The sequence below is a fragment of the Eublepharis macularius genome, chromosome 3 (assembly GCF_028583425.1).
Source record: "Eublepharis macularius isolate TG4126 chromosome 3, MPM_Emac_v1.0, whole genome shotgun sequence".
NCBI classification, from domain to species: domain Eukaryota; kingdom Metazoa; phylum Chordata; class Lepidosauria; order Squamata; family Eublepharidae; genus Eublepharis; species Eublepharis macularius.
In genome coordinates this window covers 187525628-187543297 of record NC_072792.1, presented here as the reverse complement: position 1 = coordinate 187543297, position 17670 = coordinate 187525628, and the positions used below count along the sequence as shown (strand labels likewise).

The 17670-nt window shown below is 49.9% G+C and overlaps 2 protein-coding genes across 2 annotated transcripts; one reads left to right on the top strand and one right to left on the bottom strand.

Annotated features, from left to right (window-relative positions):
* Window positions 1-9514: 9514 nt before the first annotated feature.
* LOC129326383 (olfactory receptor 51E2-like) lies at window positions 9515-10450 on the top strand. The gene has a single exon (XM_054974540.1). The coding sequence runs from the start codon at window positions 9515-9517 to the stop codon at window positions 10448-10450; it is 936 nt and encodes a 311-aa protein (XP_054830515.1).
* A 3554-nt stretch (window positions 10451-14004) lies between these two features.
* Window positions 14005-17369, bottom strand: LOC129326382 (olfactory receptor 52P1-like). The gene is made up of 3 exons (XM_054974539.1): window positions 17345-17369; window positions 16486-16562; window positions 14005-14886 (listed from the first exon to the last, which is right to left on the bottom strand). The coding sequence occupies exons 1-3, from the start codon at window positions 17367-17369 to the stop codon at window positions 14005-14007; spliced, it is 984 nt and encodes a 327-aa protein (XP_054830514.1).
* Between the last annotated feature and the right edge of the window lie 301 nt (window positions 17370-17670).

Below are 17670 nucleotides of genomic sequence, written 5' to 3'. Positions count from 1 at the left end.
TGTAGGTAATGGTAAAGTTAAAATGGGAGAAAAACAGGGACCATCGAATCTGCCTCTGGTTCAATCTACGAGCAGTCTGTAGATACTCAAGATTCCGGTGGTCTGTGCGAACTTGCACGGGGTGCCGGGCACCCTCTAGGTGGTGCCGCCAGACCTCAAACGCTGATTTAATCGCCAGGAGCTCCCTCTCCCAGATGGTGTAGTTTTTCTCGGCTGCGTTGAGTTGCCGGGAGTAGTAGGCGCAGGGTCGTAGAGGGCCCGCGGCAGTGTCTTGCTGGGATAACACAGCGCCAAGTGCGACACTGGAGGCATCAGTCTCGACCACAAAGGGTATGCTTGGGTCTGGGTAATGTAGGAGCGGTTCCGTTGCAAACCGGGTTTTTAGCTGCTGGAAGGCCTGTTGCGCTTCTACTGTCCAGCGGAAGGGTTCTCGGGGCCGTAGCAACTTGGTGAGGGGCACTGTTAGGAGGGCAAAGTTTGGGATGAATTGCCGATAGTAGTTGGCGAAGCCAAGGAACCTCTGAATGTCTTTCCGATTTTGAGGTGCCTGCCAAGACAGCACTGCCTCCACCTTTTGGGGGTCCATCCTTATGCCCTGTGGGGTGATGAGATGCCCTAGAAATTCTACAGTGTCTAAGTCAAATGCACACTTCTCCAACTTAGCATACAGGCCATGTTGCCTCAGGCGTTGGAGGACAGCCCGAACATGTTTGGTGTGTTCAGCGGGGTCCTGGGAGAAGATCAGGATATCATCAAGGTAAATTATCACAAAGTGATCCAGCAAGTCCCGGAAGACATCATTCATGACGCGCTGGAACACAGCTGGGGCATTACAGAGGCCAAAGGGCATGACTAAGTACTCATACTGGCCATACCGGGTCCCAAACGCAGTCTTCCACTCATCTCCAGGGCGTATACGCACCAAATTGTAGGCGCCTCGCAGATCGAGCTTGGTGTACCTTTGGGCCCCCCGTAATCGGTCCAGTAGTTCTGGGATCAGTGGCAGTGGGTAGCGGTCCCTTATGGTGATGCGATTGAGGGCCCGGTAATCATTACATAGGCGCAACTCCCCGGATTTCTTTTTTACAAACAAGACAGGGGCTGAGGTAGGGGAAGTGGATGGACGGATGAATCTTCTTTGCAAATTCTTGGCCAAAAACTCTTGTAGGGCTCCTCGCTCAGGTTCTGATAGGGAATACAACCGCCCAGTGGGCAAGGGGGCATCAGGAATAAGGTGGATGACGCAATCATATGGCCGGTGTGGGGGCAACCGGTCGGCGCCTTTCTCTTGGAAGACATCCTGGAACTCTGCATATTTGGCTGGGAGTGCAGACAGATCTGAACTGGTGCTCCCTCCCAGGAGCACAGAGGGCGCCTCATGGGGACATGGGGTCTGGAAGCGCAGGTTCTGCTTGCTCCACTCAATCAAGGGGTCATGCTTCTTCAACCAGGACATCCCCAGCACTACCGGGAAGCGAGGCATGGCAGCGATGTCAAAGCTGAGCTGCTCCTGATGGTTCCCTATGTGCAGACCTAGAAGGTGGGTTTCCTGAGTAACTGGACCCGAGTGTAGAGACCGACCATCGATGGCTTCCACCAAAACTGGCGTCTTTTTGGTGCGTGTCGGCACTTGGTGTTGCCTGACAAATTGGGCATCCATATAGGACTGGGCGGCTCCAGAATCCACCATGGCGTACACCAACAACCAGCGCCCCTCTGGTAGCTGCAGCTTCATGGGGATCAGAAGATGCTGGGGCCCAATGTCAGGAGGCTTTTGGGGGGCCAGAATGATAGGGGTGGCCTCCCCTTAAACCCTGGGGTGTAATGCTGACAGCTGAGGCTTCCACTTCCCTGGGCTCTGGGGTCAGGCTTCGGGACAAGTAGGAGCAGGGGTTGGATCCCACAGCAGGTGGTTGGCTTTCGGAGTGGCAACGTACTTCCTTGCGGCCCTGCCGTCAACTCTCCAGGTGACCGTCGATACGCAGGCAGAGTAAGATCAGGGCTGGGAGATTTGGAGGGCGCTCAACTCGGGCCACTTCATCTAGCACCTCCTCAGACAAGCCCTCCAGGTACTGGTCCATGAGTGTGGCCTCATTCCAGCACAGGTCCTGTGCCAATAGCTGGAAGTCAGTGGTATAGTCCCTCAGAGTACCTGGCCCCTGCCGCAGCCGCCGAATGCGGCGGTTGGCCCGCTCTGCCTTCAGAGGGTCTGCAAAGATAGCCTTCAAGTGTGCCACAAAATCAGCAAGACTACTCAGCAGTGGTGAATTCATGAGCAGTAAAGGCGTCACCCATTTGGCAGCGTTTCCCTTTAAGAGGCTTAATACAAAACCGACCTTGGTCTTGTCATCAGGAAAATCTTGAGCCCGCAGCTCCATGTAGAGCTGACACTGTGCCAGGAATACAGGGAACTCTTCAACATTCCCTGCAAACTTCTCTGGAGGCTGCACTGGGCATTTCCGGGGAGGTGCAGGACCTGGCCTCAGGGTTACCTGCTGCTGCAACAAGGCTATGGTCTGGGTTAATTGCTGCACCTGTGTCTGCAGCCACTGGGTCTGGGCAGCCAGGTCAGTAGCAACAGCAGTGCCTTCCTCCATTGTGCTGGAGAATTTTGAGGGTGGCTTCAAACTGTCCTGCTTCCCGAGGTTGCCGAGTCTGCAGAGTGCTGCTGACAGGTAACGAGGTCCAGCTGGCAAGGCGAGGAATGTGCAAAGTCCGTAAATCAAGGGAGTAGTCGAGGACAGGCCGGGTCGGAGGTCAGAGAGACAGTTCCAAGGAGCAAACACAGGCAGTACAGGAGCAGCTTAGAGAACTCGTTGAAGCCACGCTGAAGGGAGCCCTCCCTCTGGCTTTTATAATCTAAGGGCATTCGGTCAGCTCGCACAGCTGCTTCAAGTCTCCTCCTCTGAAGCCCCTCCTTCCTCTGAGAAGGCTGGCCTGTTCAGAGCCCGGAGGCGTGCAGATTGACGTCGGGTCTGTAAGTCTCTTCTGTCCCTGCTACGCCGACGTTGCTCTCAGTAGTCTGGAGATGTTGGAGGGGATAAGGAAGCTGGCTGCATCTGGGCCGGTGGCTCTGGGTGGGGAAGGGGAGCTTCTGGCTGGCATTCAGCCTCTGACTGTTCAGCTGTGGTCGGCTGCTGGGAGACAGGCTGCTCCTCCCCAGGAGGAGCAAGGCTGTCAGCAAGCGTCAGCTGTTCCAGTTCCTCCTCCTCAGAGGACTTGTCAAGCTCAGGCTGTACTATGACACTAACACGGCTAACTCCTCTGAACCTTTACAGAAGCAAACTGATCTCCATATCAGAAGGAGCTGTTTGCATCTCCATATCAAAAGGAGTTGTGTGCATCTACTCCTCCTTCCCCTCTCCTCCTCTATATCTGACCAGTTTCTTTTGGCCCTCCATGCATCTGACGAAGAGAACTGTGATTCTCGAAAGCTTATGCTACAATAAAATTGGTTAGTCTTAAAGGTGCTACTGGACTCTTTTTGATTTTGCTACTACAGACTAACACGGCTAACTCCTCTGGTTCCCAGAGAGACATTTTTATCTTTAAAAGGAAGCTGATGACTTACCGGCAAGCTGGGTTGGCACCGGGTGCAGGACGCAGTGGAGGCAGGATTACTTGGAAGGGCAGAGCGTCCATCCTGCGCTGGTCCAGCCATTACACCCGAGCATCTGCAAGAGCAGCTAGTCACCTTCCCACCCTCCGCTGACTAAGGACTTTTGGGGGGCACTGTCACAACTTTATGGGTTTGGCAGTTTTGAGGCATTGGGCCGGATCCCAACAAGATGAGTGGGCCTTCAGGACTGCTCGCCACGACAGATCTGGAAGCAAGGGTCGCCAGGCAGGGCCAGTGATGGAACAACATGTGCCCAGGTGTGCCAGCGGGAGGCTGGCGGGTGATGCCTCGGTCGGCAGCCAGGCCTCCAATGCCAATGGGGATCCATACCCAGTTGCCAGGCCAATGCTCCATCCAGCTGTAATCAATAAAGTTGTGGCCATTTTCTAACCCAAACAAGTGTCTAGTGTGATTCATTAGCCGCAATGCAGTCTGACATAGCACGTAGGTGACAAGGATCTTCTCTCGCTCCCTCACAGCTGCTCTTCCAAGTCTCAGTCTTCTTCTAATTTCTTCATTGCAGTCTCCCTTTTGGTTGATGATTGAGCCAAGGAAGAGAAAACCTTGAACAACTTCAATTTCCTCACTGTCAACTTTAAAATTGTGTAACTCCTCAGTAGTCATTAATTTTGTCTTCTTGATGCTCAGCTGTAATCCTGCTATGGCACTTTCTCCTTTAACCTTCATCAGTAGTCGTTTCAAGACTTCAGTATTTTCTGTTAGTAATGTGGTGTCATCTGCATATCTCAAATTGTTAGTGTTCCTTCCACCCAGTTTTCACGCCACCTTCTTCTAGATCTAATCCATCTTTCCTTATGATATGCTCTGCATAGAGGTTGAACAGGTAGGGAGATAATATGCATCCTTGTCTGACACCCTTGCCAATTGGAAACCATTCTGTTTCCCCATATTCTGTCCTGACAGTAGCCTCTTGTCCAGAGTACAGGTTGCGCATCAGAACAATCAGACGTTGTGGCACCCCCATTTCTTTTAAGATTCTCCATAGTTTTTCATGATCCACACAGTCAAAAGCTTTGCTGTAATCTATAAAGCACAGGCTGATTTTCTTCTGAAATTCTGATATGTTCCATTAGCCGTTGCAAATTCACAATGTGATCTCTGGGGCCTCTTCCTTTTCTGAATCCAGCTTGAACATCTGGTGTTTCTTGTTCCATATATGGTAAGAGTCTTTGCTGTATAATTTTGAGCATCACTTTGCTTGCAAGAGAAATTAACGTGATCGTCTGATAGTTGCTGCACTCCTTGGCATCCCCTTTTTTTGGGATTGGAATGTAGACTGAGCATTTCCAGTCTGTAGGGCATTGTTTTGTTTTCCATATTTGTTGACAGATTCTTGTTAAGATTTTGATTGACTCTATTTTGCAAGCTCAAGCCCTCGCTATTCCAGCAAGACGGAAACATGGTAAGGGCTCCAAAAAACTGATGTGGATGCACAGAGAGCTCCAGAATAAGCTAAGGGAGAAAAAGGAAATGTTCAGGAAATGGAGAGAAGGTCTAAAGAGGAATATATGAGGGTTACTAGGTACTGCAGATCAGCCATCAGAGAGGCCAAAGCTCAGTACGAGCTGGGTCTGGCCAGGAGGGCTCGCTACAATAAGGAAAACTTCTACAGATATGTGAGAAGCAAACACAAGGTAAAAGAGGCAATTGGACCGCTGTTGGGAGTAGATGGAGAAACTCTGATGCAGGACAGAGAAAAAGCAGACAGGCTTAATGACTTTTTTGCCTCTGTTTTCTCCCTGAAGAACTTGAGCCCATCTAGAGATGGTAGTAGACATGACAGGACACCTGGGGGGCTAGTTGACATTGACAGAGGTTGTGGAGAGGCACCTGGCTGCACTGTATGAATACAAATCCTCTGGGCCAGATGGGGTACACCCAAGAGTGCTGAAAGAACTTTCCAGAGAACTTGCAGAACCCCTGTCCATCATCTTCAAGGCCTCCTGGAGGACAGGGGATGTGCCACAAGATTGGAGAACAGCGAATGTTATCCCAATCTTTAAGAAGGGGAAGAAGGATGACCTGGGAAACTACAGACCGGTCAATCTGACTTCTGTGGCTGGGAAGATGTTAGAACAGATTTTAAAGGGATCGATCTGTAAGCGTCTGAAGGACCGCTTAGTGATCCGGGGAAGTCAGCATGGTTTTGTCCCTAACAGATCCTGCCAGACCAACCTGGTTTCCTTCTTTGATCAAGTGACCAGCTTACTGGATCAGGGGAACTCTGTTGACGTGATTTATCTGGATTTCAGTAAAGCCTTTGATAAGGTTCCCCATGACATTCTAATGGTTAAGCTGGAAGACTGTGGAGTGGACAATAGGAGAGATCGGTGAATAGAGAACTGGTTAGAAGACTGCACCCAAAGAGTGGTGGTCAATGGCGTTTCATCAGATTGGAGGGAGGTGTCCAGTGGGGTGTCGCAGGGCTCGGTTTTGGGCCCGGTACTTTTCAATATTTTTATCAATGATCTAGATGAAGGGGTAAATGGGCTACTCGTTAAATTTGCTGATGATACCAAATTGGGAGGGGTAGCAAACACCCAAGAAGATAGAATTAAAATTCAACAAGACCTGAATACTCTGGAGAAGTGGGCAGCTGTGAATAGGATGCAATTCAACAAAGACAAGTGCACAGTATTACATCTGGGCCACAAAAATGGGAAGCACAAATACTGGATGGGGGATACACTTCTGGGCAGTAGTCTATGTGAAAGGGATCTTGGGGTAAGAGTGGACTGTAAACTGAATATGAGCAGTCAGTGTGATGCGGTGGCAAAAATGGCTAATTCAATCTTGGGTTGTATCAAAGGGGCCATAGCATCGAAATCGCAGGTCATAGCCCCTCTCTATACTGCCTTGGTCAGGCCACACCTGGAGTATTGTGTGCAGTTCTGGGGGCCTCACTTCAAAAAGGATGTGGCCAAAATCGAGAGGGTGCAGAGGAGAGCGACAAGAATAATCAGGGGTCTGGAGACTGAGCCCTACGAGGAAAGGCTGAGGGCCTTGGGAATGTTTAGTTTGGAGAAGAGGAGGTTGAGGGGGGACATGATTGCTCTCTTTAAATATTTGAAAGGCTGTCATTTGGAGGAGGGCAGGGGGCTGTTCCAGTTGGCAGCAGAGGGTAGGACCCGAAGCAATGGGCTTAAATTACATGCACAAAGGTACCGGCTGGATATTAGGAAAAACTTTTTCATGGTCAGAGTTGTTCAAAGGTGGAATCAGCTGCCTAGGGAGGTGGTGAGCTCCCCTTCCCTGGCAGTTTTCAAGAAGAGGCTGGATGAATATTTGTCAGGGATGCTTTAGGCTCGTCCTGCATTGGGCAGGGGGTTGGACTAGAAGTGCTGTATGGCCCCTTCCAACTTTGTGATTCTGTGATTTCTGTAGCTTGAAATAGCTCTATTGGTATTCCATCTACTCCAGGCGCTTTGTTTCTCCCAATTGCAGCTTTCACCTAAAATACCAGTTATAATTAGCCTAAAATACCAATAATAATTTTCTAGGTTCCTGTCACCTAATGAAGGGATGAAGAAGGAAGCCTTGTATGACCATACCATGAAAAAGAGGTTGTATAAACTCATTCACAGGCCTCTTTGGAAAGAGGCCACCAGAGCAGGAGCAGTTTCCCCCAGAGCCAGAAAAAGACAGGAACAGAGAGGAATGGCTCTCTAAAGGAACCAAGATCACTTCTGGATGTGCGGAAAAAAGACAGCCAAGGTGGGGGCAACATTTCTAAACCAGGCTGGAGAAGAAGAGTGGTTGGCACCTGAGGGAGTGAAGGGGGCACCCCATTAGAGAGCAAAAATTGCCGAAGAGACAAGCAAGTGGGATGTGGTTCTCCAAAGCTTCTGCTACAATAAAGTTGGTTAGTCTTAAAGGTGCTACTGGACTCGTCACTTAATTGTGCAGAGGAGTGACTGCCTGCTTCCTTGTCTACACAATGCATAATTAGGTTGTGGATGCCAGTGTCACAAGATATCATACTTACCCTAAAGCTTAGGTAGCTTTTGTAAAAATAGCCATGTTCATAGTAAGTCTCGCAAAGGCTTCAGGGCATGACAGACAGGTGGGACTTCCACGTTCAGAAGCTTGTGGGCTTCCTGGAGCCATTGCAAGAAATGCGATGCTGACAGATAATGGACTCTCAGTGCCCTTTCAATGCCTTTGAGTGATAATTTGCAAGTCGCTTGTCCCGTTTCATGCAGGCAAAACCACTTGGAAATGGCAGCTGACGTGCATCGCAAGTGCGTTATCCAACGGGTGTGAAAGCAGCCCTCGTCCATGAGGACCTTTGGTGTGATCAGGCAGAACTCATCCTGTGACCTACAGTCCTTTAACTCTATTTGAAGAGATTTCAATGGAATGTTATAAATCAGGTTTTTTAGGGCCCAACTACACACACCCTGTTTTAATGATTTAGGTCTAGATTCAAAGAACTTTCCCCACAGCCTCACAGCAATTGTTGTGAAAGTCCATTTTTAACTTGCGGGGTGGGGGTGAAGGGCTTATTCAACTTGGAACCATAATGCCAGGGAAGGCGGGGGTGGCTCCTGCTCCCCAGCACCATTTTCCCGAGCTGGAATGGCCCCGGGGGGGAGTTAATTCCCCTGTTTGCAGCTGTACATCCATATGCCGCTCCAAAGAGGAGTAAAGAGCCATTTCAGCTCAGGAAAACGGGGGTGGGGGGTAGGAATCAGTCCTCCCCCTGCACTATGGTCCCAAATCAAATTGGACACTATGCAGACCCAAATTATTCAAGAGGGCTTTTTTACTCAGATAGGAGGGTGCTGCTGTAAGGAAGTGGTTTCAAAGAGTCGCGCTGGATAGGGACTGTAAACTATACTACTATGTATTGTCTGTTGCTGTAAGTGTGATCCTACTGGGTAGTTTCTGCGTTAATATGTTTAAGTCTAGAATTGCTTATGAGCTGTTTCAGCACAGCTTCAGCTACGTGTCGGATTTCTGCTTCTTCTCGAATCTCTGCAATTTTGCATTTGTTTACTCTGTTGCATTGTTTGTTGAACGTCCCAGTCTATGGTCATACTCATATTGACTTCTACTGTGTGATCCACCTTGAGTCTCAGAGAGAAAGGTGGACTATAAATAACCTGGATGGATGGATGGATCTGTTGTGTGGCTCTGGAGAAAGGAAGTCCCTGGTCACAACAACTCATTAAAAAATGCCTCATGTAGTTTGTTCTTACCTGCTCCTGGCTTTGACCATGAGGTAGACTATACACTCATGATGAATAAATATACACAGAAACAAATAAAACCTCTGTACGAAGAAGGGCAGCAGCACAAAGCAAACCTTGCCTGTGTTTGTTTGGGGGCAAGAGTCTGGGGAGACTGAGAGCCCGCAGTTGCCCACAGCTCCTCTGTGACAAGAAAGCGACCCAGAGGAGCTTTGCATTTCTTTGATGGTAATATATAACTGCATCCTTCCCCTGGCTCAGTTGAGCTGGCAGGTCGTGTGCACACAGCGTTCACTGTTGCCCTGAAACCTTTGAAACCTGTTTGGTCAAGGCTGAAGGCAGACATAAGAGCTGAAGAGCTGTGTGGAAGCGTTCAAGAACACCACTGCTTTCCACATTGTCAAGGTATCGTTGCATGTCCCACTCTGGGCTCTGGCTAATCTGCTATCGATCAGTTTTGGCATGTTAAACTGGGGATAAGCCAATTGCTCACATTACAAAGGGGAATAAATTCCACTCAGTGGTTGCGTGCATGTCTGTTATAGATACCTACGGATAAAGAATTAAAGATGGGCCAGCAGTCTGACTCCAGATGAAGCGGCTTTGACCCTTGGGTGTTCAGAAGATTGCCTCTGCTCCCTGTTCCTACAGCACCAATGACACTCTGTCTCAGCAGGCCGTCATGCCAGACCCTAATGGCACTCTCGGGGGCTTCTCATTCATCTTGGGCGGTCTGCCTGGCATGGAAGCTGCCCGTTTCTGGCTGGCCTTCCCCTTGTGCGCCATGTATGTTGTGGCGGTCGTGGGCAACTGTGCTGTGATGTTCGTTGTTAAAACAGAGCCAGCCCTCCACATCCCCATGTATTTCTTCCTCTGCATGCTGGCAGCTGTGGACCTGGTACTTTCCACTTGCACCGTGCCCAAGCTCCTGTCCTCCTTTTGGTTTGATGCCAGGGAGATTGGCTATAAAGCCTGCCTGGTCCAGATGTTCTTCATCCACACCCTTTCAGGAGTTGAGTCCACCATCCTCTTAGCCATGGCTGTGGACCGGTACGTGGCCATTTGCCACCCTCTGCAGCACTCAGCCGTCCTCACCAACTCTGTGACAGCAAAGATTGGTTTAGTGGCAGTAGCAAGAGGGGCCATCTTCTTCCTTCCTCCACCATTGCTGGTCAACCGCCTGCCATTTTGTGGCTCCAAAGTCCTCACGCATTCCTACTGCGTCCACCAAGACGTGATGCACCTTGCTTGTGGCAACAGGATGCCAAACATCGTCTATGGGCTGACAGCCATCCTTGCGGTGATGGGCCTCGATTCCCTGCTCATCTTCACAACCTACGTGATGATCATTAAGACAGTCCTGCAGCTGCCCTCTAGGCAAGAGCGCCTGAAAGCGTCCGGGACCTGCGTGGCCCACGTATGCATCGTCCTGGCCTTCTACGTGCCCCTGATTGGGCTCTCTGTGGTGCACCGGTTTGGGAGGGGCTTGCCTCTGCTGGTACACGTCACAATGGGCAACGTCTACCTGCTGCTGCCCCCTGTACTCAACCCCCTTGTCTACGCAGCCAGGACCAAAGAGATACGGAGCAGGGCCCTGAAGGCAATGAAGATTGCATGATACAGAGACTGTGGTCTGTCCAGAAGATGAAAGGGAGTTTTACAGGCTGCTTTGACTATATGTTAAGCCCAGTCCTGTAACTATTTCCTCTGTATTTTTTTAAAACCCAAATTAGCTTCATCGGCTGAATGAGTGGAGCAAGAATGAGAAACCACGGCGTCTTCGGGCTTTCCTCTCTGATCATTTCCCCACTCAGCATTCCCCTCCCCAGCGGCTTTTTTCGCCCATATCTTCCCCTGTGGGTAGAAAAGCAGCTCACGGTGGGTGATTTTGAGCTAAATAGGACCAGAGGAGAGGTAGCCCAGGTCCGCTTCAGGTAAGGCACCTGTGATGGTGGGGAAGGCACAGAAGAAAGAATCCCAGAACTCCATGCAACCTTCTGTTTTGGACTGGAGTCTAGATACAAACATGGATTCCCTGAAACTTGCTGACCTCTTTCCTCCCCAGGTGATCCTGTCTGTGTTGATATTGCTGGACAAGATTCATCAGGAGCCAAAGATCCCTTATAAAGGTGCAGGATCTGGGGGAAAGCAAATCAGCCTGGGGAAAAAAATGAGATGGAGAAAGTGGATAGAGGGGGCCTTTTCTTCCTCTCTCATAACACTAGACTAGAGGGGCACCCAATGAAATTGTTGGGAAACGGGTTCAGGACAGATGAAGGAAATTCTTCTTTACATGACAAATAATTAAACTGGGGTATTCATTGCCAGTGGACACAAGTATAAATAGCTTTAAACGGGGGTTACATAAATTCATGAAGACCAGAGATGACAGCATCGACACACCTGGCCCCAACCTGGTGGAACTCCCTGTCTGCGTCAATGCGGGCCCATTCAGATTTGTCATTCTTCCATCGAGCCTGCAAGACAGAGATGTTCTGCCAGGCATTTGGCGGTCGAGATGGGTGGACCACCTAAGATATCACGTCAGCCTCCTGCCATGGGGGGGGGGAGTACATGCCCCCCTCAGGCTCTGTAAACATTTATGACTGACCACCCACCCTGCAGGTTATTTAGTTTGAGGGAGATGGGCAAAATGTTCGTGGCTGTTTATAATTGACGTGTGTTAATGTTTGTATTGCTGCTAAATTTTATTCTCTTTATTGTATATTTTAAAATGTTGTGATCCGCTCTGAGCCCGCTTGCGGGCAGAGTGGAATAGAAATCAAATTAAATAAAAATAAATAAATAAATGCTGGACAATGTTCATCAGGAGACAAAAATCCCTTATAAAGGAGCAGGATTTGGGGAAGAGCACGTCAGCCTGGGGAAAAAATGAGATGGAGAAAGTGGATAGAGGAAGCCTTTCCTTCCTCACTCGTAATACTAGAATATTGGGGAAGCCAATGAAACTGTTGGAAAATGGGTTCAGGACAGACAAAGGAAACACTTCTTTACATGTCGAATAATTAAACTGGGGTATTCATTGCCACTGGACCCAAGTATAACCAGCTTTAAACGGGGGTTTCATAGATTCACCAAGACCACAGATGCCAGCGTAGACACATCTGTTTAGTCCTTATCCCTGAGCTTTTCAGGGATAAGGAAGGGGTGGGCCTATCAGAATCGAAAAACAAAAGCGTCCCCATTGGTGAGGGGGGATGAATTCTCCTCCCCCTTCCAGCTTGCCTCTCTCTGTTCTGCTGCCCTGGGCCCTTTTCTCCCAGCTCAGCTCCCAGGGAAAAAAGGAGATCAGACCACAAATAGCGAAGAGGAAAGGAAAGGGGGCCAGGGGGCCTCAGGTGTGATAGAACAGGCCCCTGTGGGCCCCTCATTCTGCAACAGCAAATGTGGAATTTTCTCAACTAGCCCCAATCTCAAGCTGCTAGACCTCAATAAGAAATTCACACCTCCAGCATCGTCTGACTCCCATCACGCCACTCCCCCCTCCCCCCCCCCGCACATTTAGGCTTCCTCTTCTCCGCCACCAGCCGGTTAGACATGATCATTACAGGTGTATTTGACACTGGTGACATCCAGGATTGACAACTGTAGCTGCAACTTAATTCAAACTCAAAGAGGGCTCTCAAAATAAATGCTCCTTTTATTGAAGGGTTGAGGTGCTTCAGGTCTTTGGGACGGCGTGATCCCAACTAGTGATACTTATGGTAATAAACATTAACAATAAGCAAACTTCAATACTTCTTTTTCATGCATAAGGCAAAAATGACAAGGTATATAGAATAATGATCAGCACGAACCAGCAGGATTTGAGTCCGGTGGCACCTTAGGGATCAACAAGATTTTCAGGGTTACCACCAGCCTCCAGGTGGTGGCTGGAGATATCCCAGAATTATATGTTAACATTCATGCATAAAACCCTTTCCATTCTGCTACCTTTTCTCTTCAGGGCTCCAGACATGGATCGGCTATCATCTGTCAAAAACTATAGGTGGTGGTTGGAGGGGGACAGAGCTTGGATCAGAGAAAATGCAGTAGAAAAGCAGTAGGTGAATCACGGACCAGGCACCCCCTCCCCTTCTCTGCTCTGAACTGCTGCCCCCAAAGCAGCTCTGCCCTAAACCAAGGGCTTGACAGCGTTTTATTTATTTTTATTTATTTTATCAAATGTATACACCACCCTCCCCGCGGGGCACATGCATTAAAGCAACACTAAAAGGTCCTTTAAGACAAATCACATCTGGATGTAGGAAAGGTGGTGACCATGGGAGCAGAGATGAGGAGAGCCACAACTGGCCCGTCAAGCCCCCCCACACACACGCACAGAGGAGCGGTGCCTGTTCCCTAGAAGTACCTTGTGAGGCACCTAGAATGTTGTACTCTCAATTCACTCCGCCTAGTAGCTCTGCGTGAAAAATCAAAATGGTCCAAAGTTCTTCCTGAAGCAGAAAGATTTTTTTCCACCTGTCTGAAAGAGGGTGGGGCTCCAGTCTGGTAAGGCCCTTATAGAATCTCATTCCAAAATACCGACCTGGTTCTCCAAGGGGAGTTAATTGCAGGATCGGGTTCCCGGGGGGTATACGCCTGCAACTAGTGGCAGATCCCACTGTGAAAGAATGCAACGGGCTCCAGCTGTGGCGACCAGGCCAGGCCACTACAGGCTGGGCTGCCGTGGGCCACCGGTCCGGTCCGGCCCACATCACAGCAGGCCGGGCAGCGGGCCGGGCAGCCCGAGAAAGCCTTCTCCCTGCCCAGCTGCTCAGAAGGCAGGTGGGAGGACTCTGTTGCCACCCTCCCTTGCACCACAGATCATCTGGCCAGGGGGAAAGTGCTTTCACCCACCTTCTCCCTGCCCAGCTGAGCAGCGGGCAAGAGGGTCCGCCGCTGCCCTCCCTCTTGCCCGTGGATCAGCTGGGAAGGGAGAAAGCAGCCATTTGCCCACCTTCTCCCTGCCCTGCTGAGAAGCATCGAGGTGCGCTGAGCCTTTCCAGGGGCCCCAGGAGGTGGGGGGGGGGAATGGTTTTGTCCCCACTCACATTTTATCCCCATGTTGTGTGCAAGCACAGGGATAAGAAGTGAGTCATCAGCAACACGGTTTGGCTTTTATTTCATAGGATAGGATATAAGGGGGATTTGTGGTTCCTTCTTGGGAACCTAGGAAGTATTCTTCCTTGGGCACAAGGCCCTCAGCACTTGATTATGGATCTCCTTGGTTTTGGCACCATAGACAATGGGGTTGAGCATGGCTGGGGCCACCAGATAGATGTTGGCAAGGAAGATGTGAACACGGTGGGGGACGTTGTGGCCAAAGCGATGGGTGAGGGCAGAGAACAAGGCAGGTGTGTAGAGGATAACCATCACGTGGGCCCCACAGGTGCCCAGAGCTTTGTGCCGGGCTTCCACGGAGGGCAAGCGGAATACAGCGTGCAGGATCAGCCCGTAGGAGATGAAGATGAAGCCCAAGTCAAACCCAACGATGACAATGGTCAAAGCCAGCCCATAGCGTTTGTTAGGTGTGGTATCCCCACATGCCAATTTCACCACAGCCATGTGTTCACAGTAGGAGTGGGAGATGAGGTGAGAATGACAATATGGTAACCGGCTTGCAAGAAAAGGGACAGGAAGGATGCTTACCACAGCTCGGGCCACAATGACAACCCCCAGCTTGGCCACAGTAGTTGTGGTTAGCAACGAAGTGTAGCTGAGGGGGGAGCAGATGGCCACGTATCGGTCGTAAGCCATGGCAGTGAGCGTCCCGGACTCGAGCGTCCCGGACTCGACCGCACAAAGTGCGTGGACCATGAACATCTGCACCAGGCAGGCGGCAAAGGTGATTTCTTGGACACCCATCCAGAAGATGCTGAGCATCTTGGGGAGGATGCAAGTGGGCACGGCCATGTCTGTTAAAGCCAGCATGGAAAGGAAGAAGTACACGGGCTTGTGCAGGCTGGATTCGGTCCAGACGACCCACAGCAGGGTGGCGTTGCCCAAGAGAGCCAGGAGGTAGATGATGCCGAAGGGGATGGAGATCCAGACCTGCTCGATTCGGTTTCGTTTTCGCAGCCATGTCGGACGCTCCTCTCGGCAGGTCCGAGAGGAAGCGGCCGAGCCGCCTGGCCGGGCGGCTGATCTGCAAAGGTTAGCCCCCAGACTCTCAGGCAGGGAGTCTGAGTCCGGGGCGCGGCGGGAAGAGCCCTCTGACAGATCGAGGCAGGGGGTAAATTGCCCGTTTGTCCCTATGGAGGCCGGCAGGCGAGCGCGGCACCCAGTGTGCTGCCGGGCTATTGAAAACGGCAAGGAGCAGGATTAGGCGAAAAGCCTGGAAGTAAGCGAATCCCTTCTGTTACTACAAGCGCTGTGAGGAGTGGTGGGGTCTGAAGGTTAGAAGACTTGGATTTTCCCCCCCTCATAGAGTCTCGGAAGATTGGCGGTTTCCCCCCCCCCCTAAAATGGCAGCAAGAAAGCAGAGTCCTTCTCTTGGCAAGTCACTTACGACGGCCTTGCAGAGGGGCGAGACGCTTGAAGAACTGGTTAAAAGAGCGGTTATGGAAGCCATAAAACCCTTTGTTGACAAGCTGAATGAAACAGATCAAAGGGTGGGCTTAATTGAAAGCGATGTGAAAGCCATTAAAGAAGCAGCGGGGGGGGGCAGAGAAGTCTGCCCGGGAAAGTGCGTCACTTACGAGAGCAACGAACAGGGAACTAAAGTTGGTGGAAAACCAGCTGATCGGACTGCAAGTGGAGCGAACACAAACCATTTTGCGTCTCCAGAATGTTAAGGAGGAGGAAAATGAGGATTTGTGGGATCTCGCCTCGGAACGTTTAGCGACACCCGCGAGGGCAACTAAAGAAGAAGTGAAAAGCGCCATTTTGGGAGTCCGTCAGGCATCTTCAAAATATGCAACGAAGCGGCAGCTGCCTCGCGAGATTGTTATCGAGTTTTCATCTAGGAGGGTCCGGGACAGTATCCTATATAATTCATACAACGCGGAATTGGACTTTCTGGGAAATAAAGTCAAGATATTGAAGGACGTTCCATTTCTAGTGCGGAAGAAAAGATTTAAGTACAAGATGTTGGCAGCTCTTTTGAGGGAACGGGATATAAAGTACAAATGGCTACTCCCGGAAGGAATCGGGTTTAGTTATAAAGATAAAGCTTACAAGATTAATTCGGAAGATCAGCTAAGGGATTTTGTGGATATAAATTCAGAATTTGGACCAGATACCAAGCAAAAAGAAGAGGATCCGAAGCCTGAAGGGAGGGGGGAGGCAATGAGCGCTCCGGCGGTAGCTGCGCAGAGGGAATTGCGCCCGAGGCCCAGGGGAGGGAAAAAGATTTAATTTGAGCTGTAATTTGTAATTTGTATGATCAACCACTCCGTCACTATCTTATTAAGCTATTTTTTTTACTGTGGCAGTATGAAGGGAAAGCATTGAAACGTAGTGTTTAGTGTTTGTAGGTTACCTTCCCTTTTTTCTCCACCCACCCCCTTCCCCTTCTCTTTTTTCTCCTTTCCTTCCCATCCCTTGTGCTATTGTAGTCTTTTGTAGTTACTGTTTTGTAGGGTATGTATGTATGTAGTAGTTTTGTATGTTAGATATTGAAAAATAAATTTAAAAAAAAGAGATCCAGACCTGCTCGTTCTCCAGCCCTGGGAGCCCCGCAAGAAAGAAGGAGGTGGAAGCAAGCTGGTTGCTGACGTTGGAAGCGTCTAATGAGGGAAGCGGGGAGAAAGCAAAGATCAGCTATGAGCAGAACCACAAGTGACAAAAGGCACAGATTGGACACTTGCCAGCTTCTCTCAAGTTTTGGCGGGAAATGGAGGCAGCTTGGCGGAATGTTGGACACGTGACAGTTGAAAAGTCCATTGGGCAGCAGTCGGAGAGCCAAGCTGCAAGACCAGGACGCCTACATTTCCCATCGAAACTTGAGGGAAGCAGACAAGTGTCCAATCTGTGCCTTTTGTCACTTGTGGTTCTGCTCTATATCAGCCTCTGTCCCAACAGAAAAACCGTCCACTCAAAGTGACAAAATGAATCTCTGCACAGAATGGGGCAGTCTCTCGGCTTCTGGTTTGTCATTCAGAAGGATGGGACACCCGTAACTGTATCCTACATGTCACACAAAGGCACATGCGCCTGAGAAGTTTTCCAGACTCCAGATTTCCTTTGAATATTAGAGCCTCTCTATGCAAGACATCTTACACGGGGACCCTCAAGTGAGAAATCTTACATGGTGCATACACGTGCGCTGCTACGAAGACAGAGTACCCTTGAATATAGGACCAGACAGGAAGTAAGTCACTTGAGAATCCCTGTGTAAGATGTCTTGTGTAGAGAGACATGGAGTGTTGGCTATTCGAGGATTTTGATTTGGATCACTGATGATAAGTTGGATCAGTAATCTACAGCCCATCCTGGAAAACGATGCCTCTCTCTCACAAGCCCTGGTTGGAAGACTTCTTCTTGCCTACAGACAGGCCCCCAACCTTACACGACTTCTTCTCACTAACAACCATGAACTGGCTAGCAGAGTCACCAGCACAGGAACAGACCCTGCAACAGGCCCAGATGCCAGGAACAGACCCTGCAACAGGCCCACATATCTACCCAGAAATTACAATTACAGGACCCAATGGCATCAGCTACACAATCTCTGGCTCTTACAGCTGCTCATCCTCCAACGTGATATAAAATGTCACCATAGTTCAACAGAAACATTTCAAAACCAACATCCAATGGGAAGCTGCTGAATTGGAATTCATATGTAAATTTGACTCAGTCAGACTTGGATGGAATAGAAACCCTGGATGGTTCTCT